The following is a 16,605-nucleotide window of genomic DNA, read 5'->3' as shown; positions in this document are numbered from 1 at the left end:
AAATAAGACACCCTGAGCTTACATGTCAGACATCTCTTTACAAATACCAGAATTAGAACTTCATCTTCACTTCTCTTGTTATTTGCAAGAGAGAAACGTACATAAAAATTACATTTTAAAAACTGTTAATTGAATATAATTCACTATATGAGCTTATCGATAATCAGATTTCTTTACACATTAAGTTAATTCACAAACTTAAACGATCGGCACATACTTATTCTAATATACTTATTCTAAATATAAAAAATAATTAGCTAATAATGACTTTGAGAAGATTAATTTTTATAATGACACATACACTACATTTTATCAATCAATGTCTTTTTCTGAAAAAGAAAGTAAAACTGACATATGGATATTAGATATAAACCGCTTCATCCGTATGTCATCAAGTTATATAACTTATTTTTACCCTGTTTTTAAGCTTTGTTGTTTAAGCTTGATAAAGCATTTAAATAGCTAAAGCTTTTAATAAAATGAAGTAAGTTACATTATCAAAACTAACTTCCTTTGTTTATACTAAATAGTATTCAACAACAAAAATTATATATTTTAATATTTTGGTGATGCATTGAAATTACTGTAAGATCCCAAACCTGTTGATGCAATGCAGTCAAATCCAACATATCCATAAAAACATGTTGCTGCTCCAGTCATGACACCATGAAATCCAAATGGGAAGAAGCCTCCTCTTCCATGACCAGCGGGAACTTCACTCGGTTTCAATTTCCAGTTGTGTACATCTGCCTTAAAGCATCCCACAAGTACTGCATATGTAACAATTAAAAGGTTGATGACTGTGCAGACATTATTGAACCTGGTTGATTCTTTAACTCCAAATGCAAGCATCACTTTAAGGAAAGGAGAAACATTTATGTATTAAATAACAAAACAAAAATGTTAAATAGCACTACATATTTTTAGACTTTTAGATTACTAACACAAAATTCATATTCCATACATATTTGTCATACTCAACATTTTACATGTGTTGCTTCACATACATACTTCTAATAGAAACTTAAATAATATATTTTGTAGCTTAGTAATTAATATTAGGCACATTCTTAAGCTACTGATTCACAAACTACAGAAGGTACAGGCAAGTGGGTTATATTTTTTGATATTCTCGTAACATGTGACCTACAGAATCATATCTACAACAATAATGTGACGTATCCAGAATTTGTCTTTGGTTATGAATATGAATCTGTGATACAAAAACCTGATGGTAAATCGGACAAACTGCATTGATCCTGATATAATGCCAAAACTCAAATCATTGAATGTCTATAGGGTCACCTTAAACAAATAATTGTACAGAAGTATGACAGAAGCAACACACATGAAGCAGCCCCATCACCCAACTAGATTGTGATGGCAATCTGTCAACAATGCAGATAAATTTCAGGCCAAAACAGAGCAATATTTGTGTAAATTTAAAGTTGGGATGGTTACGAGTGCTGTTTTAGTAACACTGGAAAGAATGAATGATTAATTTCAATGAGTACATTTAACAACTTATAAGACCGAAAATATCTTGCAGCAAAAATGTCCAGAAATGAATCACAGAAATATTGAGTTCAACACCATGCCAAACACATATATTTTTAGTTACTCATCAGAAACTATACAGTTTGGGTTGAGATTTTTTATGTCTCCACATCCTTCACATAGTCCTGATATTTCCTTATCAAACTACAATTTGCTTCTTGCTCTGTAAAATACCTTCTCAGGTACAATGTTAAATTCTGATAATATCAAATAAAAGATCAGAAGTTCTTTGGAGGTTCTCAAGAAACTGTCTGGAAGATGACAAATCAGTTATGGAAATGATCAATAAATTACTAATTAAAGTTATTTCTTTATGCAAAAATGATACATTACCTTAATAAAATAAAATGAAAGCAGCATCCAGACAAACTAATCAATAAGATAGATTTACCATTTTAATCTCTTTAAAGTCTGAATGGCAGTAAATTACCTATATTTTTGCAAATTTTAGAACTGTTACAGTATTGACAGAAGAGTAGGAAACAATATTTGTCATATTGTTACATATGTTCATTTTTCATTGACTAAACAGCAGGGAGGGGGGTCAATTGCATTCCATTTCAAAATAAACTGGTCTGCAAGATGTAAAATTATATTTAATTTAGAGGAAGAATTCAAACTTCAACCCAATACAAGAGACTGCAAAATCAGACAATGTGGAACACTTATAAACATTACAAAGAATAATAGCATAAAAAAAGATTTCTTTATTAACTTTTCAAAAAGAACAAGACAGTAATAATTAAGAGAAAATGTACTAATTCATAATTTTATACTTTGTTATTCAAGATAACTTTATGAATTTGATATAAAAATGCATACCTGTCAACAAAAGTGTTATACCGAAAGCCAAAAAATCTGGGTAGGATGACAAGTAACTAACATGGATAGGCAAAGTGTGATTTAAATGCCGAGCAATAGTCCCATTAATCAGAGAATCGATATAATCACCATATCCTCTTGCTACTGAAGCAGTACCTAATTTATAAAAAGAGAATTGGTATTCATCAAAACCAGTACACAGACTGATAGCTATGACATAAACATCATTAATATAGTTCTTTAAAAGAAGGAAATGCATAAAACTCTCCCACTAACAGTGACATTAGTAATACAAATTTCATTTCTGCAGTAAAGGCCATAAAAAGGTTAAAAGTTTCAAATTTGTAAAAACTTTCTATACAACAAATTCATTTAAATAACAAATTCATATCAATCCTTACAGAATACCATATTTATTCTTACAATCATTAACTCACGTGCTTCCATCCTAGTCTTTCCAGCATATAACATAAAAACTTCCAATTTATGGTAACAACATACTATAACATACATGTGGCTTGCAAAGTACATGCTGTCCATAAAATTAACACTATTCACAATAAATGTAACTGGCCTTTTTTTTAAATACGTAGGTTGGGGCAAAAGTCATGGCAACTATTTTTTTTCTTGAAGCTACCAGTCCGGATGTAAAATGTGACATATACAGAAGAAGGGACAAAGTCTTAGCTACATGTGTGGACAATGAATAGCACTGAAATATCATAACACATGAATTTATTACGGTAGTATACAGGGCAATATGGCCTTCACGGTGCAAAAGAATGATAACACAATAGACATAAAGTTGACATGACAAACCTGGGCCTAAAGACCCTCAATGTAGTCCCCTACTACTGTCACCACACGCTGCCGACGATATGGGAGACGCTGAACATCATCAGCCTCAGCATCTGCCACACCATGTGTGAATCAGGTCATCTGTTAGCACACAGCATTAGAAATGTCCTCTCGTGTTTCAAACCGCCTACCATGCTTCCTTAATCTTGGGAATGGATCAAAGTCACAAGGCGAAATGTCAGGAGAGTACGGTGGGTGCTCCAATTCTTCCCATCCCCAACATCGGAGCAGCTGCCGTACACACTCTGCTTTATGTGGTCTTGTACTGTCATGCAGAATTACTGTACTGTCCAAAAGATCCGGACGTTTATCCCGCATGCCATGTCGTACCTGTTGCATCAGGAAGTCCCTGTGGTACTGTGCGGTCACTGTTCTGCCATGAGGAACAAAGTGGCAAACAATGACACCCCTAACATCATATGTGAGGATCACCATCAATTTGACTGGGGAAGGATTCTGTCGGACCTTCTGCTGCCTTGGTGATGCAGGATGTCACCACTCCGCGAATTGATGTTTCAGTTCTGGTTCGTATGCTCTTGCCCAAAATTCATCGATGGCGATTATTTGTGACAAGAATTGATCGCCGTCCTGTTGCCAGCATACAAAGTGATCGAAGCATTTTGCATAGCGCACCAACCTTTGAACTTCCATCAGTGCATGCGGTACCCACCGCGAAGCGATTTTGCATAGCTGTAGCTCATTACATAATATCCTGTGGACGGTGCGTTTCTCGATGCCACTAGCCCTCTCTAACTCCAGTAACATCCATCGTCTGTCTTCCATCCATGAGGTGCTTGATGATCGCACGTGCCAAGTCGGTCCGCACACTCACCGGTCGTCCCGAACGTTGCTCATCACTGGTTGACACACATCCTTGTTGAAACTTTCCTACCCACCGTTGTACAATATGGTAGGGCATTATTCCCAAGAGCTTCTAGTAATTCACTGTGACATTCCATCGCATTTCTCCCTCGGAGAACGGCTATTATGATGTAAGCACGCTGCTCAAAACGGGTTACTTCACTTTTGCACAACACTCACCAACTGACTGATTTCAGAGCCCTCGCTACCACAGAGCCAGCTATCACAGAGCCATCTGTTGCTCTGCATACATACTATGCCTGAAGAACTTCCACATGACACATATACGTTTTGTGATCTGTTCCCATATCTACAAGAAAAAAATAGTTGCCATGACTTTTGCCCCAACCCTCGTATATAATACATTAATATATACGTTCTCACATTTTTTTCAATCTGCTAAGTTTTTCCTTTAATCTTATTCTGAGAAATGATGCATCTTACGTAATTTTTCACTCTCAATATTTAAGAAGTAAAATTATCAAAAAGAGGAGAAATATGCATATAAATATAATATTCTACAGTCAAAAGTCGTTAATTCGGAGAGCCATAATCTGGAATAATCTATAATCCGGACCTCAAAGTTACAAACTTTCTGCGCATGCATCGCGTTTACACGTGCGCGTAAGACCTTTACGGCTGCGAATATGCGTGTGCGTATGCGCATAATACGTTTACGCATGCACGTTTAATGTATAACGGACAGTATAAGCTAAGCTTAAATTATCTAATTCAGTTAATGTTGCAGATTGCATTGTTCCTTAATCTTCGAATTGGATCCGGCTTATTATTTTTTGAAGACTGTTAGAGCAATTTTATAAAAGTAAGCTTGAACTTTCGATTATGTCAAATAGAATTTCTGATATATATTTACTAATATGTAAAGGATTTACAAAGCGAAAGTATGTTTTGATGACCATCAAACAAAAAGTGGAATTGCTGCAAAAAATGGATAAAGGCATATCCTTTGTTTCTCTAATATTTCCAAAATCTGTTTATCAATTTAACGCTGCTCTGCCGGGGGGGGGGACTTCACGGCGTGCAATGAACTGGAAGTTGATCTGTCAGCGCTATCCTTTTTTTCAGGGCAGATGTTTTTATTTTATTCAGCTTATAATTCCTTACTAAATGTAGTATCTCATCTCGATGTATTCCGTCTTTGATATGATTTAAACCAAATTCCTTGCCATTATAAATATCACAATTACACATCAAATAGTTTTCTGGTTGCAATTTTCTAATTTTGACTATGCATAATGTATGCTTTATGCGTGCACACGTTGAAAGAAATGTTTAATAAAGTAAAGAAATAAATATTAAGCTTTTTTTTTGGTGAATTTTGATACGCTTTAGATCATAATTGCTCTTTATTTCATAAATTACGGTTTCATATTTTTAATTTCATAATTTCTGCATGCCATCTTACCAGATTTAAACTGATGATCGATAATCCGGAATCGCCGAAGTCCCGCCGAGTCCGGATTAAAGACTTTTGACTGTATTATTATAAATAACATAATTACACAGAAAAACCAGATACTTTATTTAGAAAATCTGGTAATGATATAATATATGATCTACCACTTTTAGGTGGTTATTTCTTAGATGGTGTCTTACAAACTAAAAGTGGTAGATTGCATACTACATCATTATCAAAGACTTTTCTAGGGAAACTGAGTAAATATATGAATCAGTAACACAATCTGGCATAACCATAGCATGAATAAGAAGTAAAAAACAAGAATATCCATAACATGAATAAAATGTAAAAAAAAATTCTCCTTATCAGTTTAAGAGGGGGAAAATCCTGTGGTTATTTTAAAATTTTCTATACATTTTACCATCATCTATGGCTATCATAATGTATTCAGACAAGGCTGCATATTCAAAAGAGCATAAAAAATAAAGTTAAGACAAATGCCATATCTGGCTTTAATTTTAAGACAATACAGTACTATAAAATTTTTAGTTCTTGAAAAGAAAATTTTGGTTAGACCAATGTTCAAAGATAAAAGGGAATTTCATATTTAAAAGCAAATAAAAATTCAATGCAAAAGGAGTCAAAATGTCTTTGAACTGCATTTCGATTGGAACAGTTTTAAAATATACGGTATGACAAAGCAAGAAAAAGTAATTTCAGACACTAAACAGCCAAAATTTATTTCATATGCATCCCTACCATTTATACCTTGATAAATTTCAGAGTTTATTTAAAAGTAATGAATGTCTTTTTTGGATTCGATTATGACTAAGCACTTCAGAACTACCTGGATAAAGGGAGTAAAGACTTTGAAAGAAACTGGTTCATATTTGTATTAGACACAAGGAAACTGGTTTTTCTGGCGAGAGCAAGAAAATGTAGTTGCATAATTTTGAAAATGCAGTTCATTTCCAGGCTTGTTCAGTTATGATTTTACATATATAAACATGTGCAGTGAAGCTTTATAAATTGAGCAAAAAATAGAGACTCACTTATGTTGTTAATCATGGTACTTCACTACAATTTTTTCATTAAATTTCATTAAAGCTTTTACCTGTTAAGTATTTTATGTTATTAATCCGACTTACAGTTTTCATGCCTGTATTAGGTAAAGATATATGAAACAACTTTCATATATCTAAGGCTAACAAACATGCACATATACTGAAATTAAACTTCTCACTAATATTTACAACTGCTTTAGATGTAAATACGCAATTTCGGAAAATATTATCAATCTATTACACTTACCTATCACATACTCCAAAACAAGGTTCCAACCAATGACAAAAGCCATGAACTCTCCCACAGTAACATAACTATACACATAGGCAGATCCAGCTTTTGGTACTCTTGCTCCAAATTCAGCATAACAAAGTGCTAAAAGTAGATAAAGTTTAAAAGAAGGCATAACGTAGCATAGAAGATTCAGTTTAAAAACATGGAAGGAGGCAAGCAGAAAGATAGCTAGTCAAGTTATAAGGTACTTCTCCTGCCTTCTTAGCAGGCCTTTGTGGTGTAGTGGTCAGCACGCTCGACGCTTATTCAAGAGGTCCGTGGTTTGAGTCTCGGCAGGGGAATTGCTCAGAAGGTGGGAGAAATATAAGTTGCATATAAAAAAACTTTTCAGATCAAATTTCATTTAGTTATACTAAAAATATTAAACCTTTATGGCATAACATGACCAAGAATGTTCTGTAATCAAAAGGAAACTGAAACAGTTGAATAAAGTAAGATGTTCTGGCTTACTCTGATATATTATAAAATTAGAAGCAATTCCTCCCCCAAAATACACATTTTCAAGTTTATACCCAGGTTTGAAGAAGACCACATTATGTTGTGCATGTGCTGCATACATATGTGTTGCAAATGTAAAACACAGAATAAATACGCACCATTTATTATGAATGTACAAAATTTATGTTAACCCCATATATACCTCAAAAACTCTTAAATCACCATACGAAACCCTTTTTATTTTCATAAAGTATTTGAAATATCTATTTTACATGACGAAAAGACGAAAAATAATAACTTTAGTTTGCAAAAGAACATTGGACCAAGGAAAAGAGGCACACAGACCTAGCTAAGGAGCCATACACAGTTAAACACCCCAACCCTTGGAGATGATCCAAGGGGGAAACCCCTGATCCATCCTGGGGAACAGAAAATCACAGAGTTTCAGCATTATTACAATGCTTTATAACTATTGTACACAAGTCAAGGGGTCTGTTCTCCAGTGCTAACCAGAGGGTGCCAATCTCCCCCTTCCCGGACAACCTTGTAAATCAAACCATGTAGCATTCACACAACCAGAAGGCAGACAAGACAGTACCATGTTGTCCCTGCTAAGCCTGAACTTACCACCAAATACACAATGGTTCTAGTCCTGTGAAGACTGATTATTTACCCTAGAAGTTCTCTCTTGAGGTTGGAAGGACCCAATTTCCGAAACCAGCCATTTTATGGGAAGACACCCAGAGTTTGATTTGGACCGTCAGAGAGTGAGTATAGCTATAAAAGCAGTGACGTGCACCATATAGCCTCTCCTGTCCCTATCTGACATAGGCCTCCTCATGGCTCCCACTGGTAACCAGGTTCGCCTGGTCTGACTATGTCTGGATGGTATCCCTGGGGATCAACTGGGATTGACCATTCCAGTGTAATGGCTATATCAATATCTAGACAGTATCCACTTCTGGGGTAAATCATCAGTCTTCAAAGGACTAGAACCACTGTTTATTCAGTGGTAGGCTCAGCAGGGACCATATGGTACTGTCTTGTCTAACCCCTGGTTGTGAGGACATTACATGGTTTGATTTACAAAGTTGTCCTGGAAGGATTGGCTTCCCCTGGTCAGCACTGGGGCACAGGCCCCTTCACTTGCATTTTCTTTGTACAGCTGGGATAAAGCACGGTAATAATGCCCAGACTTGGTGATTTTCTGTTCCCCTGGGTTGATCAGGAGGGGGTTGGCCCCCTTGGATCACCTCTAATAGTTAGGATGTTTAACTGCGCATGGCTCCTTAGCTTGGTCTGGTTGCTTCTTCTTGGTCCAATGGCAAAAGAAAAACATACACTGAAGAACCAAAACATTATGACCACTTGCTCAATAATTCATCATGCAACCTTTGCCCTGCAAAACAGCTGCAACTCACCTCGGCATGGATGCCACAAAATCTTAGTAGATGACTGGAGACGGGTTGTACAAAATATCTAAGCAGCACTCTAGCAAAGTCAAGATATTCCAGCATGGTGGTGTTTGAACTCTCAGCTGCTGTTTTACGACACCCCAAATGTGCTCTATTTGGTTAAAATTCAGTTAGGTGCGCCAGGACATTAACTGGAATTCATCCTTATACTTCTCAAACCTTTCCAATGCAATTCAAGCCTTGTGACATGGGGCATTGTTCTGTTGGAAGATTCTATTCCCAGTTGGGAAGATAGATGCCATGTAAGGGTGCATCTGATCCACAGTTATGTTCAGATTAATCCACAGCTTTCATGGTTTGTTCTAGCACAACTAAGAGTCCTAGGAACATCCACGAGAACAACCCCCAAAGCATAATACTGCCACTACCAGACTCTGTATAACCTGCTATATGGAAGGGGGGGAGCAACTGCTTGCCAGTAAGACGAGATACCCTACCATGACCATCAATTTGATGAATGAGAAATCATGATTCATCCAACTCATCTTCCACTTATCCATGGTCTAGTCTCGATGTTTCCGTGCTCACTGCAGGTGTAGTTAACAAAGGCATATAAGTGGGATGTCTGCTGTGCAGTCCCATATCCTACAGTGCCCACCAAACTGTCCATTTCAAAACACTTGTACTTAGATCTGCACTGTATTGAGCTGTCAGCTAAGCTACTCTCTGGTGCCGCTTTTGCTGTACCAAGCGGGCCAGTCTCCAAAGTCCTTTTCCTTTGATGACATATAGACGACCAACACCTTGGTATCTACTGCTGGTTTCAACATCATTTATCCACTTTGAATCAATATTAACAACAGCAGATTGTAAATAACCTACTAGTCATGAAGTTCCAAGTCTTCGGGCCATTACAATCTGCTCTCTATCAAATTCACTTAGATCAGCAGCCTTTCGCAATCCTTTGCAAATATAAATGCAAGAATGATGCCTTACCTTCTACAGCATCAATTAAATACCATTCCCACTTAATCGCATGCTCTCCATGACATCCAGATGAGTTCATTGAAAAATATGGGGATGGTCATAATGTTTTGGCTAGTCAATGTAGATATAGAAGATTTCAGAGTAATAAAATTAGAATGGCAATTTAAAAAAAAAATAAGTTGTAGGAAACAAGGCCCCCCCCTACAATACAAATTTGAATCTTACCTTCAGAAATCATGAAGTTCTTGTAATTACACTCATAGTGATTAAAAAAAGTTTCTGTATAGAAGTTGTATGGCAGCATGGCAAGCCATTTTAATAAACTGCTGTAAGAATGAAAGCAGTTACTTCATTGATGAAAGAGTTAAGGATGCTGTACTCATCAAAATCCTTATTGACAGCATAGTAAAGTACAGTACAGTCCTTTTTAGAACATCGAATTGAAACAGATATCCTTTCAAGACATTAGTGAGTAAATATAGGGAGAAACATACAGCAAAAGATCTAGACTTCAACGTGGTAGCTCTTAGATCTTGCACCTTAAATTTCTTTCTATGACACTAACATAAAGTGCATTTTCACATGAGACATTTCATGATTTTATGTCAACTGCACATCTCAACCATTTAAGTACACAACAATATTATGGTTTATTACATTGTGGTACTAATTTTATGGAGAGAAAAACATGTATAGTCAGAACACTGTACATGTAACAAATATGACCCGTGCTATCAAATTAAAGTTGACAATCATGCAATTTTTAAAGTGGTAATATAATATGTAAAATATAAAACTAAATAAACAACTATATTTTAAACAGATATATTATAAACAGATAATAAACATATATATATTAAATGAAATATCAATTTACTAACGTTTCAGCACTAAAAATATAATTATGAAATGAATTACTAAATAATTTTTAGGTGACAAGTACTCCTACTTTAAAACATGAAGAAAAATAAATGAAACATCACATAAAAAATGCATACCACTATTTCGTTTTGGAGAATTTTAAAAATTGCAAACTTACGTAAGCATGCACTTGGCTTTTTACTGCATTATTTGGTTATCACTGTATCGAATTATATGGTTGAATGTGCATTGTATTGTATTATATTGATTAGTGACTTTGAATAACTAGCATAGATGATATTTTAATGATAAGGCCACATTATGAATCACTAATCTGAAAGCAGTGATTAAGATTTCTTAATCCAGTTTCTTTTACCAACTGACTGGATCTCAAAAACACAAAATTTAAAACAAAAACCATGCTTTCAGAATCAGCAAACAAAATTCTAAAATTGTGTGTAATTCAGATAATTACATACCAGCAAATACAGAAGCAACGGCAGCTATGAAATATGATAAAGCAACAGCAGGGCCGGCAGTTTCACTGGCTATTTGTCCTATTAAAATATAAATTCCAAGTCCTAATGTACTTCCAACACCTGTGAAAATAGAGGGATATTACTTCTATCATTATTATTTCCTGCATTTAACATTACTTTTTCAGAATAAATTTTAATTTTGCTAAGCTTGAATTTCCATATTTTTTATACATGTACAAACGATGTAACACTCAGCAAACTGAAGACAGTTTTTCATTTTATTATATGGCATACACATTCTTCACATACTGAAAGAAGTCAATGGAATGAAACAGTTATTAGTTGAATAGTATTAAAAAAATGACACAGTTAACTTATTTCTTAATATAGGGTCACAAGTTATTAAAATAATGGAAGAAAGTACTTCTATTTCCTAAAATGAAGCAAATCAGAAAGAATACATATTCAACATATAAAATTTTTTAAGACCTAAAGGGTGAAGATCAAACTAAAAAAAAAAAAAAAAAAAAAAAAAAAAGCTATTTCAAGTTAAAATAAAAATATTACCTTACTTGTATAAAATTCTAAGATTAAAAGAGCGAAAAGAAAAAAAGATCATTTTTAAACTTTACTTCAACCTAATCAAATCAATTATACCAGTCTTTCTATAAATGCATGGTGATTACAATTAAGCTTTGGTCTATACTCTAATTGTAACCAGTTAGCAGGTTGATGCCAAAATAAGTAATGATGTAAAATGCAATCTAAAAAGACAGTTATTTATTTTTGGATGAGATACTAATACTTAAAAGTTTTTAGATGGTTAATAATTTTTTTTAGATGAGGCAGAAAGTATTAATACTTAGCTGAATCATACTGGGGGACTCTGAAGCTAAAGATTTCATACAAAGAGCAGATTATCACACCACAAATTTTGTGATATCAAATTCTTTTTTGTTATGATGAAAATCCATAACTGATGACAAATTTTTGGCCATGCTGTACAATATTCGCAATGTATATGGCTAAACAGCTCATAAAAATAGGCCTTTTAAGGACTATTCTTGCTTTTGTTTTGTGAATTGGAAGGAATTTGAATTGAAGGAAATTAAAAATTTAATAGGTTATTAAATTAATTAATGGAATCATTTTATTTATATATTCTTAATTATTTACATTTATTTTCATATTTGAAAAAATTTCATATTTGGTGGCAGCATCCAAGAAATAACTAACTAAAGTGATAGATCACTGTGCCATTACCCAAAATGAAAAAAACCACTCTATTCAAATGATGCAGAAAATGATTTTGCAAGAAAAAGCATTAATTAAAAAAGCTATGCTAAGGAATGCTTTCATTTAAAATACAAAAAAAAAAAAAAAAGGGAACCTATTAAATAAATGCAGTAAAACAAACTAAAAAACTTTTAAGCATTTATTATAGCATTACAAGCATTACAAATGAAATTAGAGAAATAGATATTACTGAATTCTTCATGGGGGGAAGGAAACACCTAATGACCTGCATAAGCAAATTTTATCAGTTCTGTCTGCGCAGATAAATCAGAGAAAAAATTATAAAGTAAATGACAAGACCTTATTCGCAAGACATTTTAAATAATCTTGCACATGGTTTAAGGAACATTCATGTTTCCCAAAAAATATGTGAATATTTACCACAGTCTGATGCAAATTCACCTTTTCCATTTACTTTTATGCCATTTCTCTACAAGAAAGTTACTGCTTATCAGCTTATGAAACTGTACCAATAACACTATAGATTATTTAGCACTAATAGATGTTATCATGGTTTAAAGAATTTTTTAGTGTCTAAATTATTAAATTTCAAGACAAAAATAAATCTTTATAAAACTCTTATTCACTTAACCTATCATATTGTATGATACTGAATGTTGGCCATTAACATAACAGTCTTTATTTTTGAAAAAAAAATACTGCAAAAAATATATGACCCAATTAGAGAAAATAACAGATGGAGAATTTTTCTTAACCATGAAATATATAGAAGATACAAACAACTTAATATTATCCGAGTCATCAAATCTTATCATATTGGGTAGCTTGGACATATTTTTAGATGTGACAGCTTGAACCGTTAAAAAGATTACCTTTGCAAATGTGGAGGATACCAGGAAAAGACCTGACACAAGATGAGTATGCCCTGTGGAGGCAGATCTCAGGACTTTAGAAATCAATCATTGAGGGACCATAGCAACTAATTGGATCCATTGGAGGAAACTTGTTGATACGGCCTTGATCTATGATAGGCTGTAGTGCAAGTAACACTGCCCAACAACTATCAATTTCATGCAAAATGAATTACATGTTGGATACTGCATATAATAGATTTTGTATGCACAATTTCAAAATAAGCATGCCTTAGTCTTTCATTTCCACTGCCAAGCTACCACATTCACCAGATCTCAATCCTTTTGATTTTGGGCTGTATGGTGAATTAAATGTTTAATACAGAAGGGTTGGAACTTTGGATAATGAAGAAGCATATCCAACTACATAAAAGCAAATCATTGCTTGTACTAATTTCAAATCGCATGCAACAGATTCTTTAGTATGTTCTGTACAGATAAAATTGGTATTTGAATTACGTGTATAATATAAGTATGTACTGCTGCTTTGGTAAATCAGATTCTGCTAATCAGATAAGTACATTTAAGTACTTAAAGCTTTTTCTGATAAGTAAATTTTCTTTGCATAAAGTGTTTCTAGGGACATAAGGATTTTTTGAAGGAGGAGACATGAAAAATGAGCAATGCCCTCGCCCGGATTTGAGGTTATTTTTGATGTAGGAAACAAAAAAAAAATTAGCATTGGCCTTGCCGAATGCGAGCCTGGACCTCTTGAATACATGCCAAGTGTCTAACCATAACGAAGGCTCGCAGAAAAGAGAAAGAAAATACCTTATAACTTCGGAAACACCTATACAAATTTTGCAAAGCAAAAAATATCACGATTTGTTTATACAACCCACTGGAGCTTATAATACTGCATAAAAAATACATACAAAAATAGTGACACTGTTTGTCTGATGGATTGTTATGAGCATGGTTCCCTGAAGAATGATTGTATGCATGGCTGCCAGAGTTTGCCACATTCTGAAAATTTAAAGACTTCTGTGAAGACAGTTGCAATAACAAGGAAGTACTAAGGTTGCTTTTTAAAATTTATAAAATTTTTTGGTTGATCTTTACATTATGGTAACTTGGTGATTTTTTGGCAAAAATTTGGCGACCAACTCTCCTACAGCAACCCTCTATTTTTTTCCCCGCCGCCATTTTGTCTCCACGAAGTAAAGACATGTTTCTTTTCTTTTTATCTCCTGAACACTTCTTCCAACAATCTACTAGCCGAATTACACTTATGCTAGAAATTTTATGAAACAAAACTGCTTAATCATGACAAATATTCACTGCAAAATTAGGAAAAACTGCACAATACCATCCTCCTTACGCATTTTTAAAATAACACATACACATAAACCATGTACATGCCGACTTATTTTTACTTAAAAAAACATCCCAGAATTGCACAAAAACGGCATTGCGCACACTCTTCACTATATCCTGGTACACTGCTTTTTTCTCATAAATCAGAAAAATTTCACAAAAATACATGACAATTTTCTCAATCTTTAAACCCGGTAAAAAGAACATATATGAAATTACATGATCGCGAAAAAGTATTTACCCTTTACAAACATGAACATTTCCACATATAAAATAAATAAAATATCCAAAAACTTTTACCTCTAAATCATCTATTACATTATACACGTCACCAACGAATTCATACATGAAGCATTACAAATATTTAGTATCAAATATTTAAATTATTTCCATGCACGTTTATTTCAACTTAAACGTATACCAAATTCCTACAAGCATAAAATTCACAAAATAACTATCATTTCATTAAAATATCACTGAACCATGTACACGTCGACTTATTTTTACTTAAAAAAACATCCCAGAATTGCACAAAAATGGCATTGCGCACACTCTTCACTATTATATCCATGTACACTGCTTTTTTCTCATAAATTAAAAAAATTTCACGAAAATACATGACAATTTTCTCAATCTTTAAACCAGGTAAAAAGAACATATATGAAATTACATGATCGCGAAAAAGTATTTACCCTTTCCAAATATGAACATTTCCACATATAAAATAAATAAAATATCCAAAAACTTTTACCTCTAAATCATCTATTACATTATACACGTCACCAACGAATTCATACATGAAGCATTACAAATATTTAGTATCAAATATTTAAATTATTTCCATGCACGTTTATTTCAACTTAAACGTATACCAAATTCCTACAAGCATAAAATTCACAAAATAACTATCATTTCATTAAAATATAATTAAATTCAAAAACACTACTTAAAATATAAATGAGCACATACATTAAATTAATAAAAATTACCTTACAATCCTAATTACTTTAAACTAAATCATTGCTAATAACAATTTTCCCAATAATACCAAATTCCTTTCCACCTTACATTTATAACAATGCATAAAAATAATATCCTCAAATAATTAAAAATACTAACTTACCTAATCTTCTTCAGAATCTTGATTACGTGGCGGATACACTTTTCTTCCTTCTGTATCAGAATCTTTAAAATCATACTTATCTTTCAAAGCAAGATACCAGGTAAAATAAATAACATAATAAAACACCTTTATTTCTCTCTCGCACAACCTTAAAAAACATTTCTTACTATCCTTTTCAATACCACTAAATACCCATTTCGAATTCACTTTACTTACGGCCATGGGATCCAAAAATTCACAAACACTATTTCACACAACACAGAATAAAGCCAAATACAAAATTCCCAGATTTTTCCCGATTAAAGAACAGTAATTCGTCCATTAATATCACATGACATATTCCATGATCTCTCATTTCCCTCACACAAAATAATGCGTAATCAGAACTGAATACTATTCACATTCTTAACAAAGTCTAACTGACCTAATCTTCTTCCAAATCTTCCTTACATGGTGGATTCACTTTTATTATGGATTCAATAAAATTACTGAACGATTTTTTTTCCGAATTTGATAGAATTTGATAAAAAAAAAATTCTCTTTATCACATCTACAATTCACTTTAGACAGCGCCATACAATCCCAAAATTATTCAACCCTACTTCACACAACACACAATGAAGCTTAATACAAAATAATATACATCCACAGATACTTGTCCAAATTCCCCCCTTTTCCGATTAAAGAACCGTAATTCGTCCATTAATATCACATGACATATCCCATGATCTCTCATTTCCCCCACACAAAATAATGCGTAATCGGAACTGAGTACTGCTCACATTATTACCAAAGTCCCAGGTAGTAACCTTTATCGCCTCCAAAATGTCGCCAAACTACCAGTTACCATATTGTAAAGATCAACCAATTTTTTAGTTTCTCTACACAAGCTTAAGTTCAAATTTCTGTACTTAAGAAGTATTTTCTAGTTCCATAAATT

At 33.5% G+C, this 16,605-nt stretch overlaps 1 protein-coding gene across 8 annotated transcripts in view; it reads right to left on the bottom strand.

Moving 5' to 3' along the window:
• Positions 1 to 16,605, bottom strand: part of LOC118204755 (high affinity cationic amino acid transporter 1-like) — a 117,004-nt gene that overhangs the window by 22,764 nt on the left and 77,635 nt on the right. For all 8 annotated transcript variants that reach the window (XM_085824449.1, XM_085824451.1, XM_085824450.1 and 5 more), the window contains 4 exons: positions 11,058 to 11,177; positions 6,830 to 6,958; positions 2,380 to 2,535; positions 600 to 854 (listed from right to left, as the gene is read on the bottom strand). In XM_085824449.1, coding sequence (XP_085680575.1) covers positions 600 to 854; positions 2,380 to 2,535; positions 6,830 to 6,958; positions 11,058 to 11,177 — 660 coding nt within the window. The remainder of the gene's footprint in view (positions 1 to 599; positions 855 to 2,379; positions 2,536 to 6,829; positions 6,959 to 11,057; positions 11,178 to 16,605) is intronic.

Source organism: Stegodyphus dumicola, chromosome 9 (genome assembly GCF_044657685.1).
Source record: "Stegodyphus dumicola isolate Sdum_Otavi_A_Nest chromosome 9, ASM4465768v1".
Lineage (NCBI taxonomy): Eukaryota > Metazoa > Arthropoda > Arachnida > Araneae > Eresidae > Stegodyphus > Stegodyphus dumicola.
Note: the sequence above shows the minus strand (reverse complement) of the source record. Positions and strands in the feature narration are given on the sequence as shown.